General features: G+C 42.8%; 1 protein-coding gene across 1 annotated transcript in view; it reads left to right on the top strand.

Annotated features, from left to right (window-relative positions):
- The window catches only part of LOC126355358 (collagen alpha-1(XVIII) chain-like), a 586,377-nt gene that overhangs the window by 548,250 nt on the left and 21,618 nt on the right, over positions 1 to 16,509 (top strand). The window contains exons 24-26 of the mRNA XM_050005652.1: positions 3,291 to 3,442; positions 7,125 to 7,217; positions 13,495 to 13,644. Coding sequence (XP_049861609.1) covers positions 3,291 to 3,442; positions 7,125 to 7,217; positions 13,495 to 13,644 — 395 coding nt within the window. The remainder of the gene's footprint in view (positions 1 to 3,290; positions 3,443 to 7,124; positions 7,218 to 13,494; positions 13,645 to 16,509) is intronic.

Consider the following 16,509-nt stretch of genomic DNA (forward strand, 5'->3'; position numbering starts at 1 on the left):
GTACCATCCTGTGCTCCACTTATGACGACATCATTGTCATCAGGACATTAATATTTCTTCATTCCTTCAGAGCTGAAATGACTGGTGTTGTAATACGTCAGATCAAAGCAAATGTTCGTGACAGGATTAGTTGTGGAGACCTGCTTGATTTTAAAAAAGAAAAAGATACTGATTTAAAAGCATAGTCACAGAAAGGCAAAAAACCAAAACGACCTTCGTTCAATTTTCTGAACGTCTTGACGCTCTACGGTAGTCTGATATATCCCCGAAGACTTAACCTCGTGAAGTGTGCCATCACCGAGAGGAGAGTCCAAAGAAATATTACTCCCGGAAGTACTGACGCATTTGGGACGTGTTCAGCGGACTAATTACATCAGTCGTATTTGCAGTGCACAGATAATTCCATATCATTGCTTCAAAAGGAGCAATTCGACTAAATTAAACAAGTATCTAGCGAATTAGCAATTGATAAGATGGAAAAAATAATACTGTGTAAACAACTATAAATAACGAGGAGCCTATCAATCAGTTCGTAGAACAGAACGGAATTTGTGCCACAGTGCGAAAGCGATTAATTTCTCTTTTCTAACCGACACCGAATGGTTCACGTCCTTACCGTTCACACCCCTATCCATCGTGTTTACACAGAGCAGGGGAAAAGCGTACACGAGGTTGTCGATGTTGTCGTCCTGAATGAACCCCAGACCAGATAATATCTGAGTGTCCCGTGTATGTCCCGGTGGCCTTTGCTCGAACAGAAACATAGGTGAACTAGTTAGAGGCAAAGGGAAACCGCATATACTCAATAGCATAGCAGGTGCAATATCTAAGAAAGATGTGGATGAGATGGTTAGATAATGAAATTAAGTATTGTGCAGCCAATGAAAATTAAAGGGCGTTTTACGCTCGGTATTTGCTATCCAACGTATGTGCCGTATTATTCAGTGAGGGGGAGGGGGTAGGAGGGTGGGACAAATGAAATCCAGACCTTTAGCTGCTTAACAGGCGTTGATAAATATCAACGGGGACAGTTGAAAATGTGCGTGCCGACCAAAGTCGAACTCGGGATCTCCTGCTTACATGGCAGACGCCGTATCCGTCTGAGCCACCGAGGGCACAGAGGATAATGCGACTGCAGGAACTTACCTCTGGCACGCTCCCTGTGACACTCACATTCTCTACTTACTGTCCACACCCTACATTTGTAGTGGCCCTGCCCACTACACTCATTACTCGCGGCAGTCAGTCTACCCATTCCCGTTAGAGTTCGGGCAATGTGAGTGCATCCGCATTGGAGAAGATCATTGTCCGGTTAGCCTATTCTATATGAAGATGGTATCTGTTCTATATGACGTGTCGGAAAGAACAGATACCATCTTCATATAGCATGGCAGGACCGTAGGCTGGCGTCTAGAAACTGCCGGGGATGGTCTGGTGTCCGTTGCTGGTATGATTTGGAACCGAGCGTGCAACTTCCACAGATGAAATAATGATGACTCCTTTAGAGGCTAATTTTATGTTGTTTTGTACTAAATATAAGCTAGCGGTGATTATTTGTTAGATAATGCAGTAGTATAGGATGAAAAGCCAGCAAATTGCAGGGCCGTAAGTCTGCCCACTACTGGGCAAAATGTCAGTAGATGTAGGTTGTTGTTGTAGTTGTGGTCTTCAGTCCTGAGACTGCTTTGATGCAGCTCTCCATGCTACCCTATCCTGTGTAAGCTGCTTCATCTCCCAGTACATATTGCAACCTACATCCTTCTGAATCTGTTTAGCCTATTCATCTCTTGGTCTCCCTCTACGATTTTTACCCTCCACACTGCCCTCCAATACTAAATTGGTGATCCCTTGATGCCTCAGAATATGCCCTACCAACCGATCACTTCTTGTGAAGTTGTGCCACAAACTCCCCTTCTCGCCATTCTATTCAATACCTCCACATTAGTTATGTGATCTACCCATCTAATCTTCAGCATTCTTCTGTAGCACCACATTTCGAAAGTTCTATTCTCTTCTTGTCCAAACTTTTATCGTCCATGTTTCACATCCATACATGGCTACACTCCATACAAATACTTTCAGGAACGACATCCTGACACTTAAATCTATACTCGATGTTAACAAATTTCTCTTCTTTGGAAACGCTTTCCTTGCCATTGCCAGTCTACATTTTATATCCTCCATCAGCAGTTATTTTGCTCCCCAAATAGCAAAACTCATTTACTACTTTAAGCCTCTCATTTCCTAATCTAATTCCCTGAGCATCACCTGATTTAATTCGACTACATTCCATTATCCTCGTTTTGCTTTTGTTGGTGTTCATCTTATATCCTCCTTTCAAGACACTGTCCATTCCGTTTAGCTGCTCTTTCAGGTCCTATGCTGTCTCTGACAGAATTACAATGTCATCGGCGAACCTCAAAGGTTTTATTTCTTGTCCATGGATTTTAGTGCCTACTCCGAATTTTTCTTTTGTTTCCTTTATTACTTGCTCGATATACAGATTGAATAACATCGGGGATAGGTTACAACCCTATCTCACTCCCTTCCCAACAACTGCTTCCCTTTCATGCCCCTCGAGTCTTAAAACTGCCATCTGGTTTCTGTACAAATTGTAAATAGCCTTTCGCTCCCTGTATTTTACCCCTGCCACCTTCAGAATTTGAAAGAGAGTATTCCAGTCAACATTGTCAAAAGCTTACTCTAAGTCTGCAAATGCTAGAAACGTAGGTTCGGCTTTCCTTAATATATTTTGTAAGATAAGTCGTAGGGTCAGTATTGCCTCACGTGTTCCAACATTTCTACGGAATCCAAACTGATCTTCCCTGAGATCGGCTTCTAACAGTTTTTCCGTTCGTCTGTAAAGAATTCGTGTTAGTTTTTTGCAGCCGTGGCTTATTAAACTGATAGTTCGGTAATTTTCACATCTGTCAACACCTGCTTTCTTTGGAATTAGAATTATTATATTCTTCTTGAAGTCTGACGGTATTTCGCCTGTCTCATACACCTTGCTCACTAAATGGTAGAGTTTTGTTAGGCTTGAAGTAATACATAAGATGGTGATATTTAAAGCAGCAAAACAGATGAAATACTACAGTATATAAAATTTAACATTTCAGAATTGTTGTATTGTCATAGCATGTTTTAGGTATCGGGTGCTGGGTTTCATGTAATAGAGGCAAGAAATTAAGTGAAAATTTATTGCTGTACCCAGAAATCATTAACAACATGAATCGAGGAATTTTATCCAGACGTAAAATCTAATTTCCTGGTTGTTGTGGTTCCCGCAGGTCCTCTGGAGCACGAGATGTACGGAAACGGCCCACAGTTCCGCCCGCTGGAGGTGAACAGGGAGAGCGAGAAGAAGCCGCACCGCAAGGAGCCGGACGTGAAGCTCATACCGAGCACCATCTCCTTCCGCACCAGCAACGACATGTTCCAGGTCCGCATACAAGTCTACGTCTACACGACACACCATACTGCTTCATGTTTTGTGAATGTTCGTTCCGAAACGTACTGCAAACGTATAGTCGTTAATACTTGAAAAACCAGTCCTTAAGATATGTCCGTTACCTAGAAAAGCTGCAACTCCACACTTATGTACCAGAATTTTTTTAAAGTATGCTTTCACTTTTCCATAGGTGTACAGAGTATATTGCTACCTCGGATCCGTTATGGAGAGCAAAAAAATTCTAAATTGAGGTAAAAATACCTATCATAGAAGGAGACATACGAAAACAGGTCTATCAGACTCAACTTTTTGTGGTGGCATCTACTGTACACCATTCTTGCTGATCACAAGCATCTACAGTTAACTATGGCATAGATTCTTTTATCACAGTTTCCTTTATAAAATGTATCCTACCTAATAAATAGTTTGCATATAGTGTACCGGTGAAATTTCTGAACTTTTAATACAAACATGATCAATTTAACAACTAATATCTTTAAAATATATCGCATGAATGGACGCATATATTTCTCACTTCTCCCGGGCGCTCCTATGTGGCTCTGTGTTACATTTCTCATTTCTCCTAAGCACTCCCATGTGGCTCTGTGTGTCCACTACAGATGAGCTCTGCTTAACAGACCGATTTGACCATACAGATGTAAAATGAGCAACACAATTTCAGTATTTAGTGTGTAGTAACAGATTGTATCGCCGCAGTGATGACAAAAAATTGGCCTACTTAATCATATAGTTCCCCTGTCGTGAAGACCTAAGGAGAAAGATCAAGCGTGTTAAAGCGTAATACTTCATGGAGAGTAATTATGAAAATAACATGGGAACAAATACATTGAAGTAAAGATTCTTAGGACATGATTATACATCGATGCTCTGATGGCATCAGACATTTTTATTTACAGTTTTATCTACATTATTATTCTGGAAGGCACATTTAAGTATTTGCCAAAGGTTGAATAGAACTACTTTCAAAATTTCTCTATCGTTCTCGAATAGCATGTGGGAAAACGAGCACCAAAATCTCTCCGTTCCAATCATGATTTGTCTTATATTATCACGGTCGTTATTTCTTCGTGTGTAGATGGGAGTAATAAAATATTTTGACTTTCAGATCAGAAGGTTGGTAGCTAAAATGCCGTGAAAAGATCTCCTCATATCAAAAAGACCTTTGTTTTAATAATTGCCACCCCAATTCACCTGTCACGTGGTGAAAGTTACTGCGAAACAGAGATAACATGCACATGGCCTCAGAAATCGTAATATGCTGGAAGATATATATACACCACCAGACCACTGATAAGTTTTTTGTTCGTATATATATATATATATATATATATATATATATATATATATATATATATCACGGTCGTTATTTATCACGGTCGTATATATATATATATATATATATATATATATATATATATATATATATATATATATATATACGATCAAAAAACTTACCATTGGTCTGTTTCGAGAGTTAATGGAGTAACATACATGATTTAGTTGAAAAGACCGGTGGCTTTGCATTTAAACGATATCAGTGGAGTTTGCACAAACTCATTTTAACACACTTTTTCATAGACAATTATAAGCCGCAAGATGTCATCAACTATCTTGCAAGAAAATCGCCACTACATGGCGTCATCTAGCGTATATTAATGGAATATTACCACCAAAAAATATACCGGGTGATTATAATTAAACTTTACCTTTAGCTAATTACCGTACTGGTACCAACTTGGAAGCATTAATGCCCACAGTATGGGGAGCATGATTTCCATGCGCCACAGCGCCACCGTCCAGTTCCAACTATGGCCACCAGGTGCCGTGATCAGACATCGTGATTCATAGTCTCATACACGTGACCAGTCGCAGTGCCCTTGTTCACGTGTCAACAAGAGCTTGGACAAAAGAAGCAGGGCATTATTGGTGAAGCTTTATCATCAAAACAACAGTAATTCCGCAGCTGCACTTCCAGAATATTGCCTGTTGTGTGGAGCATGATGAAGAAGTTCGAATCAACTGGAGAACTGAGCGTCGCTCCGGGAAGAGGCCGACGACCTGTTGCACCACAGGTGGTTGATGAAATAGCAGCCGAGCGGTTCTAGGCGCTTCAGTCTGTAACCGCGCGACCGCTAAAGTCGCAGTTTCCAATCCTTCCGCGGGCATGGATGTGTGTGATGTCCTGAGTTAGGTTTGCGTAGTTCCAAGTTCTAGGGGACTGATGACCTCAGATGTTAAGTCCCATAATGCTCAGAGCCATTTGAAGCATTTTTGATGAAATAGCTGTTGCTATGGCAGACAACGCTGCCCGCACTTTCCGCTGCTCAGGCAACGAGCGTGCTGTGCCACGACAGTTGAATATACCGCGGTCCACTGTACGGAAGGTGCTTCGAACCATTCTCAAATGGTATCCGTGCAAGATCCATGTCGTAAAGCAGTTTGCACCACAGGATTGAACTTGACGAGGGCTGGCCCTGGATCGTCCTATGGACAGACGAAGCTCATTTTTCTCTGGTGGGTGAGGTTAGAACACATAACTGCCGAGTGGGGGGATCTTTACCTCCAGTCACTGCGCGTGAAGTTCTCTGCATGGTAAACGTGTCAGCTTATGGGGTGGCTTCACAGCTACGTTCATCATTGCCCATTCACTTTCGAACAGGTTGGCGCTCAAGGACCAAAGACATGCAGTGTGACTGGCCAGCTTTACTGCGATATGCTTCGCCAGCATATCATACCCGCAGGAGAGAGACGCATTGAACTCAACAGTTTCCATACAAGATGGGGCCCCACCGCACATCGCTCGTGAAGTTGACCTGCTTCTCCGAAACAATTTTAGAAACAATCGAATTATCAACCGATCGTTTACAATGCTTGGCCGGCACGAACACCTGATCTCACTTACTGTGTTTTCTGGTTGTGGGGCTATCTGAAGAACAGAGTTTACGAAGGGATCATTCACACGTGTGTTGATTCGAAGCACAGCATATCAAGAGAGGTAGCCAGCATACCAACGGGCATGCTTCCTTCTGCTGAGCAGAATGCAGTCCTGCGCTTCCAGACTCCTTTGGACACTGAAGGACGCCATATTGAGCCCCTTTGGAGCAGTGATAGTACCGGATATAATGGTATGATGTACCGTAGCAGCACATTAAAAGTGTTTCAATTGAATTGATTCTGCATTATTTCTCTTCCCCATGTCCATGAGATAAATGCTAACAAGTTTTGTACGTTTACAGTAATTAGTTTCCGTGTTGTAACATGTTAAATAGGGGAGAAAGTTTAATTATAACCATCCGATATACTAAACGCCCAACTGAGAGCCAGCAGAGAGCTGTAAAACTTTTGGTGTATGAGTAGCCAAAGTAACCACAGCGTTGAAAGTACACCCGGGTTACGGCATTTCACAATTACAGAATACAGTATATGTTCCAGAATAGTACTACAAATTATTGTTATGAAGCTGAACTCTATTGTGTATTGATGTGACCTGAGTAACTTTTTCGGCTTTAGGAACGGATTCCTCGTCGATCGAACGGTTGTACACGATTGCTAAAAATGGAGATGATTTCCATTACCTTTGGGAACAAGGCATTATTTTTCCATTCCTGCTGGTTCAGAGGTCGTTTTTTAAAGGAGGTAGTTGTTGTTCCAGGTGACGGAGACGACGCCGCTGGGCACCTTGGCCTTCGTGCTCGCCGAGCAGGCCCTGCTGGTGCGGGTGGATCCCGGCTGGCAGTACGTGCAGGTCGGTAAACGCCACGCCAGCAACCACTAACCTCAAGGCTAGTGTTTGGTTTCCTTCTTGTCTTAATCTTCTTCCAACCACCTGGAAATCATTATAGGAAATACGTCCTCTTCTTCCCATGTGCCGGCAGGAGCGGCCGAGCGATTCTAGGCGCTTCAGTCTGGAACCGCGCGACCGCTACGGTCGCAGGTTCGAATCCTGCCTCGGGCATGGATGTGTGGGATGTCCTTAGGTTAGTCAGGTTTAATTAGTTCTAAGTTCTAGGGGACTGATAACCTCAGCTTTTAAGTCCCATAGTGCTCGCGCCATCTTCCCATGTAAACGGTATGCTTCAGAAATTTCCATTTCTGTAGCAAAGTTCTTCACTTACTGGTCTATTTACATATCCTTCCCTATGTAATCCCTTAGCTTCTTAATCCTACAAACCACCTTAGCTCCTTATCTCTTATCCCAGTAATCTTGTTTGTTCAAAAAAATGGTTCAAATGGCTCTGAGCACTATGGGACTTAACGTTTATGGTCATCAGTTCCCTAGAACTTAGAACTACTTAAACCTGACTAACCGAAGGACGTCACACAACACCCAGCCATCACGGGGCATAGAAAATCCCTGACTCCGCCGGGAATCGAACCCGGGATCCCGGACGTGGGAAGCGAGAACGCTACCGCACGACCACGAGATGCAGGCTCTTGTTTGTCACAAAGTTCTAAAGTAATAGCTTTATCAAAAATTCCAAGTTCTTAATGAAACTGTTCACTGCAGAAAGACAGCTTTTTTGGATTTTCGACAATAATTTTGCAATAACAATGCAATGTTACTCATGAACTTTCGATATACTTCAGTATATTTTGTGGCATATGATGAATCATCGAAAGTCTCTGTAAATCTGTCTTTATACAGTATATTTGGGGGACTTCGGCTGTTCAATGTAAAATGTCAAACCAAAAACATCTTCAGCCGTCCATTACTCCAATTTTATATTATTTATGCGACCACTTTCGGTGTTTCACTACGCTATCTTCAGGCCCACTTTTCCGGCTTATAGGAATAATCCAGCTTCATGTGCAGTCGGTCGAAATGGGGGCCAGCATTCAGTAACTGGTATCCGTAGACATCTTTTTTAACAACGATATCCCTTCGTTCATCGATTGCAGATTCAAATCGTACATGAGGTTGGATTCTTCCTACACGTAGGTCAGGGGGCCTCAAGATGGCGTAGTGAAATGCCGAAACTGGTCGCAGCAATAAAATAAAATTTGAAATATAGAGGGCGGAAGTTGTTTATCATCACACACTGTACGGTCATCGAAAATCCGCAGAGTAACGTAGACATGGCTGTTACTATATATTTCTGCACTAGTCTGTCTGCAGTATTCACTCTACTATCGGTGCCGTCTCTTTATCGCACGATAAACTGTTCCTCAGAAGTTGAGCATCGATTTCTGATCCTTAACGCAGCATTAACGCTTGACAACGCTCTATCAAGGGTATCTATTTTGGAAATAAAAGTGGTCAATAGTTCTCCTTAACTTACCTCGTCAACTGTTTACCAACTAGAACGAAGCCAAGTGCATACCACCTGCAGTAGGACCGTGCATAGAAAAGCATTGTGGGCTTAAAAATAATATAAGCATTGTAGAATGCTTTGCTTAGTGCAGTGTAGTTGGTTCAAGAAGTTACCTATGCTCGAAAAGCGTACAAACGTTCTAGGTATTTCTCTCCAGACTGATACTCAGTTTCCATTCCATTTGTTCTGTGTATAAGAAAAATCATAAAGTCCGTTTATTGGAGATCAATTGTATTAGTGATAGTTCCTTGTTTCACCAGTTTTGATACCTATACATAGCTGCAGTGTAATTTTTGTGGACATATGCTGCCTATGAAAAGGTAACATAATACTTCAATTAGTGTATCTTTGCTTCCAGATATTTAAATGTTATCTATATTGCTACAAAGGTTAGTATGGGACCTTCTCTAGCAATCAACTTTGCATATTAGTGATATTAGCGTCTTCGCAGAGATCGTACTGATTCTTCTTGCCACGAATGTTAACGTCAGTAAGCTGTATTAAAATACATTTACTATCTCACGACCGGTTTCTTTCAGCGAGCACTGTTAGGTGACACTGGGAACAATTTTCGTCACAAATTCTCAGAGAACTGTGCCGATATCATGACTCAGGTAGTCCAGTCGTCCTACGTAACACTGAAGGAAGCCACATTCTGGAGGACGTTCGTGTGCTCGCTATGTTTAAGAACGTGGCTCCATCGTTATGTAAGACAACTGGGTTATCTGAGTCATGATAACAGCATAATTCTCTGGGACTTTATGACGTAGACTGTTGGCATTGTCACCTTATGATGTTCATTGAAAGAAACCGCTCTAGACATTACAAATGTACTTTAATACAGCTGTAGTGGTTGTTAATGACAGTAACATGAATCAGCAGTAAAGAAAAAAAATGATCAAAATTGTCTCCTTGCTATACCATACGGCCCTAACGTGTCGATATTTCATTTCTGTTCTTCTTCCTTTCGTGAGTACGAGCAATGAAAGCAAACTTAATGTCAAACATTCCTTTATCCCAATAAAGCTTCTCATGGTTCATCTGTTAATACCTAAATGCGTTCTCGTCTAATTTTTTTTCTTTTTCCTCTTCCTCTTTGTCTCTTTTCATGTTAAAATGTCTGCTTAAAACGTTCTCCTCCTGTCCGAATAAAGTAAATCTCCTGTCCTCCCCTACTCCCTCCCAACCTCTCTCTCTCTCTTTCTCTTTCTCTTTCTCCATATTTTTCTTCCCCCTTCCCTCCACGCCCCTTCCCTACTTCCACTTTAGTTTTAGCAAATAATCAGCAGCTGCGCTGAGGTTTCCTAAGTATTATTAACATAAGGACAAAGTGGTTATTTCTCTTTTGATATCCTCTTATTTCTTGGTTTTGTTTACAGCTTCTTGTATATCACGCCACGTGTACGCGGAAGTTCTCTGTAACATCGGACTACTGGCTTTAGCTCCTTCTCCATGCACTGCCGTGGACCCGACAGTATTATCTGTTTTACTCTTCCTTTGACAGCACTCCTAAATTTACATATTCAAATACCAGAAGACAATAATAAGAAGAATTGAAACCTTAGTTGCTTCTTGGTCATTGTCTTTTGTTGTCCAACTCATAATGGAGCACCAGGTTTCGTTCTAGTCAGAAATGACGTTACTGGGACGATTAGAGCACCACAACTCACCTTGACTGCTATGCTCACAATTGTGAATGCATCATTCAGCTTGCACAATCTATTTGCCCCGGTATTGTGCACTGTAATTTTTATAGTCTTTAGTCCAAAGACTGGTTTTTGCAGCTGCCTACGCTAGTCTGCCTTGTGTAAGCTTCTTTATCTCTGCCTAACTACTGCAACCTGCACTCATTTGAACCTACTTAAGTACTGGAGCCTCGGACTCTGTTCAGTTTTCATCCCCTACACTTTCCTCCACTAAGAAACTAACCATTTCTTGATCCCTCAGGATGTGTGCTGTCAAACGATTCTTCCTTTTAGTTAGGTTGTGCCACACATTTATTTTGTTCCCAGTTCAACTCAGTATCTCCTCAATAGTTATTCGATCTACCTACCTACCCCTCAGCATTCTTCTATAGCTTCAATCGGCTCTTTGCCTATACTGCTTATCATACAAGTTTCACTTCCGTACAAAGCTGCACTCTAGACAAATATCTTTAGAAAAACTCCCTAACACCTTAATTTATATTCATTGTTAACAACTTCCTGTTTTCAAAAGTCCTTTTCTTGCTATTAGCAGTAGACATTTAATGTTCTCTGACTTCGGCCATCATCATTTATTTTTCTGCCCAAACAGCAAAACTCAGCTACTTTCAGTGCTTCGTTTCCTAATCTAATTCCTTCAGCAGCGCCTGATTTAATTCGACTACATTACGTTACCTATGTTTTACTTTTGTTGATGTTCATTTCGTAACTTCTTTTCAAGACACTATTCATTTCGTTCAACTGCTCTTCCAAGTATTTTGCCCTCTCCAGTATCCTGCCAGGAAAAATTTTATAACTCCTCGTCGTTCCTCCGCATTGTATACACCTAAAGGCTTGAACCTCCAAACTTAGCTCCACTTCTGAATTTAGATGGCGGAGCCTTTACATATATGCAACATATACGCAAGGGCGCCACCACCACCTAAACTGAGAAGGGCAGCAGAATCTAGAATATTCAGCTGCCCTTCTCAAAATGAGCATATGATACCAACTGTTAGCATACGTTAACATTTGCTGAAAGCTTGCATCGTTCCTTCAAGAGCGTGTGTTCACTGCTTGTAATACTGCCAATATGATGTTTCAGGATTGCAGCCGGTCGTCGTTTAATACCACCATCTGGACACCTGCCAGACATCTTCAGGCGAGCCGTCTAAGACTCACGTCAACTGCCCAATAGCAAAGTTTACTATCGAGCTGTAAGCAGTGCGTGCATCTGTTTTGCAAGGTCGACCACAGTGCGAACGGACAGCGCCCTCCATACTGTAAATGCGAAACTCCACATGTCCGGTGGGTTGACACTAACAGTGGCCGTCGGCGTACTTGCTGAGAACAAATCGTAAAAATAATGGGATTCGATGCATTATCCAATTGAAAGCCGCTTTCCGATACAGAACCTTTCTACAGTGTGTCCATAAAGTCCCGCTATCATTTCAAAAAATCGTAACTTGGAAACTATTAGAGAAAGAGAATAGTAATTTACTGTAAAATGTTCAGCATCTCTCAATGTTGTTTCCCTCGACCCTTGTTGCCGATTTGACTTGAGTACATCAGAACATTGCCAGAAGGGGAGAAGATGCAATGTGTCATCCGATATGCAGAATCCACATATGTGACAAAGGTACTGCCGGATTATAGTCGCCAGCATGGGTTTGCACCAACGGCAAGAACAATCATTACCACGTGGTTCAGAAACTTTAAAGAGAAAAAATCAAATGTGTGTGAAATCTTATGGGACTTAACTGTAAAGATCATCAGTCCCTAAGCGCACACACTACTTAACCTAAATTATCCTAAGGACGAACACACATACCCGTGCCCGAGGGAGGACTCGAACCTCCGCCGGGAGCAGCCGCACAGTTTAAAGAGACAGCCAGTGTTGTGCTGGTCCCGTCGCATCACTCCCACTCTCTCCTAATGTCACACCATTCGACTTCTTCTATGGGGTTACGTCAAAGATGGCGTGTACACAACATCAGTCAATGACACTGCTGCCTTTTGTGCACGAATCAATCAAGCAGGCAGAACTGTTGACACGTGTGTGAGGTGTGAAATCTTATGGGACTTAACTGTTGAGGTCATGCAGTCCCTAAGCTTACACACTACTTAACCTAAATTCTCCTAAGGACAAACACACACCCATGCCCGAGGGAGGACCTCCGCCGGGATCTGCTGCACAGTCCATGACTGCAGCGCCCTAGACCGCTCGGCTAATCCCAACTGTTGACGGACAATGCTGACCCGACCATGGACAGAAGGCGAATATCGCCTTAATGTTTCACTGGCGACGAACTGGCTTTAGACACCTTTTAGAAACACCTTACTGAAGTAATTGAACTGTTTCAGTGAAGCAGGAGGCGAGGTAAGCCTCCCGTAAACATTGTTTGGAACCGGGGGGATAGGATCTGTTTTTAATTTATTTCTGAGATAACGTTGTCCATTACTGCCGACAGAAGTCAAACCCTGTAGCAAAAGGGAGATTTGGGTAACCGCAGGAGCACATCTGCTGTTTTTCGGCACAATGGAACTGGTGAGTCGTGGACTTACGAGGAAGAACACGTTGGCGCTAGTCGATGGGATGTAAAATGTGTACCAGGGTACATACCAGGCAGAGCACCCTCTATTTCCACGATGGGATCTCAGCGAAGACGACGTAATACGCCGATGGCCCGGGCTAGTGACAACCAACCAGACAATTCGAGTTTCGGGGCACTGTCTGCTGGCAGAGTAGTCTTGCAACAAAATTATGATTGTGACGCATAAGCTGAACGCAAAAAGCGCGCTAATAAATTGTGCGATGTGAAGATGTCTGACTGGTACTCAGAATAAATATAGCAAGTAGTAGTAAACGAAGCATTCCTGAAACATCGTGGAGTATTCAGAAACCCAGGAAAATTTCGAGATTCACATGGTGTTAGTTACTGGTACACCTCGTAATTGCAGAGACCGGGGAATGGTGGGCCTCGCACTTAGTAAAGTGGAGTGGCTGACAGAAGGCCTGTTTTTTCAGTTGGGCCTGACGGCGACGGCGCCGAGCAAGGCAGCAGCCGCCCCCACCCCCGCCACCACCCCGCGACCTCCACCACCGCCGCCGCCACCACCAGCGCCACGGAAGCGCCTGCTACATCTCAAGGCCATCAATTTCGTCGACGAACCCAGTGTGAGTATCTGGCTTACTTTATGCGTGATCTCGACTAAGCTGATTTTCTCTTTTCATGTAACCAATATCGTCGTGTTTCTACCAGGGTACACCAATAAGTATCTGCACTTTCGTTCTAATCGTCTTTAGGTTGGCAGTACAGCTTAGTACGCTCGCCAGCATCTAGATAGCACCGTTATCTTCGTTTGTGCCAGGCTACAGAGTTGCCACATCTGTCTGCTTTGCAGTTTTCGGAAGTAAACTTGGTTGCCCCCATTTTCCACGCGCGCAAATGAAGAAAAGAGTTCTGTAATCCTTTTTTTCTGGTCTATAGGTATGCAAGGAGCTAAACACCATAGAAGACTTTCAGCATAATGCAGGAGCAGTGATTCACCACGGCGAAGTGGTTACCAGCGGATTGAACAATCCATAAGCAACCGAAAGAGTTTGATGGATGAGGAAACAGCTGGACATACAGTCACACCCACCAGTGATGCCAACATTGAGCGAACCTGTGAGCAGATTCGAATGACTGGTGACTCAGTGTCAATGAAATGGCAAACAAAACGCGCATTAGTCATGGTTATTTATATTACCACATCAATTACAAGCTTAATTTTCGTAAAGTTTGTGCAAGATGTGAATCAAAACAACTCAGGAGCATAGGTGATGTCGTGAAACAGTGTGTCAGCAGCTATTGCACAGACATGTTAACGAAGGCAAAATTTTTTTTTAAGCAAATCATCACTATAGATGAAATGTGATTTCACCACTTTGAATCAGAGAGGAAACATCAGACTATGGAATGGAAACGCCTCATATCTCCAGCCATAAAGAAATTCAAGAGTAAAATATTCTCAGGTTTTAAGACAGGTCAAGTGGTTAACTGCCCCTGAGCTTTCGGCAGATATCTCCTCCGTGGTGTGTAAGCCACTGCCGTCCTTATACTCGTGAAGCCGCGCTACCGTCAGTGACGCCACTGGTGCTCAGTCCTGCACAATATGTGGAAGTTTTCTGGTGGTACGACCATTAAGCCCGCTTCAACGCCCCAATCACAGGATCCCAGCCCGTTCTCAGTTGCAAATCCACCGTCTTTGTTGAAGGTGTCGTTCGCCACAGGAGCGCCGTGGCCCCGTGATTACCGTAATCAGCTGCGGAACGAAAGGTCCTTGGTTCAAGTCTTCCCTCGAGTGAAAAGTTTACTTTCTTGCCGGCACGGTAGTTCAGCGTGTTCGGCCGGGGAGCCGGTTGGCCTCTGTAATAAGAAAACTGAGTGGAAGGATCAACCACCGAACTTAAAAAAAAAGTGCTGTTTTCATCGTCATCATTTCATCCCCATCCGGCGTCGAATGTAATACGACCTGCACCAAGGCGGCCGGACCTGCCTCACAAGGGGCCTCCCGGCCAATGACGCCAAACGCCATTTCCATTGACGGTGTTGTCCCATATTTTGATGATGTACTCGTACAGAAATTCAAGGGTTAATCCCCTGTAGGAAATGCGATGCTTATAGATTTTGGGACACAGAGGACCAGTTTTACCTTTTTTGTGCCGTGGCTGAGAGAGCGACGCCGATTAGTAAACCCAGGCAGCACGAACAAATTTTTATTTTAACTCGTAAAATGAGTACAACAAAAGAGTTATTTGGGTGTGAATCAGCACTACTTGATTCCAGCCCAACAATAGCCACTGACTGGGAGAGTTCTTACTAGTGCGACGTCACTGCAGCCGTATTGGTGGAGAGCAGTAAGGCTCGAGGACAGTCAGGGAGAGAGGTCCTGGTAAAACGAAAACCCATAGCCGCTCGGAGGTAGTGTTGTTGATAAAATATCGACGTATCTAATATCTGAAAATATTATTTTATATGATTTTTCAGAATTTTCGGTTAATATTTGAAGTTTTTCTTTTGAAATTGTAGTAAAACACCATTTTACTTTCACTGTGTGAAGCATTCTTACTTCTATTTGAGTTTTTATTCTGTCCAGTCTTTCTCTTTGATTGTGTGAATTATAGGTGGCACAAAAGCAGTAGTCTGATTTCAGTAGGGGGGGGGGGGGGGCATTCGAGTGGAATAAAGAGATTTCCGATGTGAAGAAATAGCACACCATTTGCGTTAAAATTGTTAGTGTGCTTTTTCTTCACATGGCCATTCCTCAAAAACAGTTGCTGAAAATGATGAACAAAAGTCTAAATGACAAGACAGGTTCTTGCAGTGGGCAGAGACTTCTGAAAGGAAATGTTGACGTTATCGGCACTCAGCGTTACCAACGGAAACTGCAAAGTTTAGCTTCACCACGCAATTTTGCCACTTCAACTGCTAAATCGCTAGCGTTGGCAGAAATGAAAAAACAGGAAAGTCGAGATGAAGTGTTTCGGACAAATCCGAAATGTGACGAAACTGAACGACGGACCCATCGGACCCCCTTTATTGTGCCACTTATGCAATTAGCATTGCTGGCAAAGTGGTTATCGCCAAGCGTCAACACGCATCGTTTTCCTTTTAATTTTTGTTCAAAGGGAGCAGAACTTATGCTGGGAAGCCCTTACACATCCTCCATTCAGTCCTGATCTCCTCCCATGAGATTTACATATTTTTGGAGCCATCAAGAAAGACATTGGCGCCCGTCGATTTGCTTCAAACGGACATCTGCAGGCCTTGGTATAATCATGGTTCAGTAAGCAATCCCGAAAATTTTTCCATTGACCGTCTTGCCTCGTATTGGGGTGAATTTACTGACAGTTAAGGCGATTACTTTCGAAATAATAAATATTCATTTACTTTTTTCCATCTGTGTAACTTTCATTTGAGTACCCTTCATATCACATTGTATTAGCTGCAATACCTCTGTAATAAAGGTATCATAAGTAGTTGTTAGAGCACGTTGT

Source organism: Schistocerca gregaria, chromosome 3 (assembly GCF_023897955.1).
Source record: "Schistocerca gregaria isolate iqSchGreg1 chromosome 3, iqSchGreg1.2, whole genome shotgun sequence".
Classification (NCBI taxonomy): domain Eukaryota; kingdom Metazoa; phylum Arthropoda; class Insecta; order Orthoptera; family Acrididae; genus Schistocerca; species Schistocerca gregaria.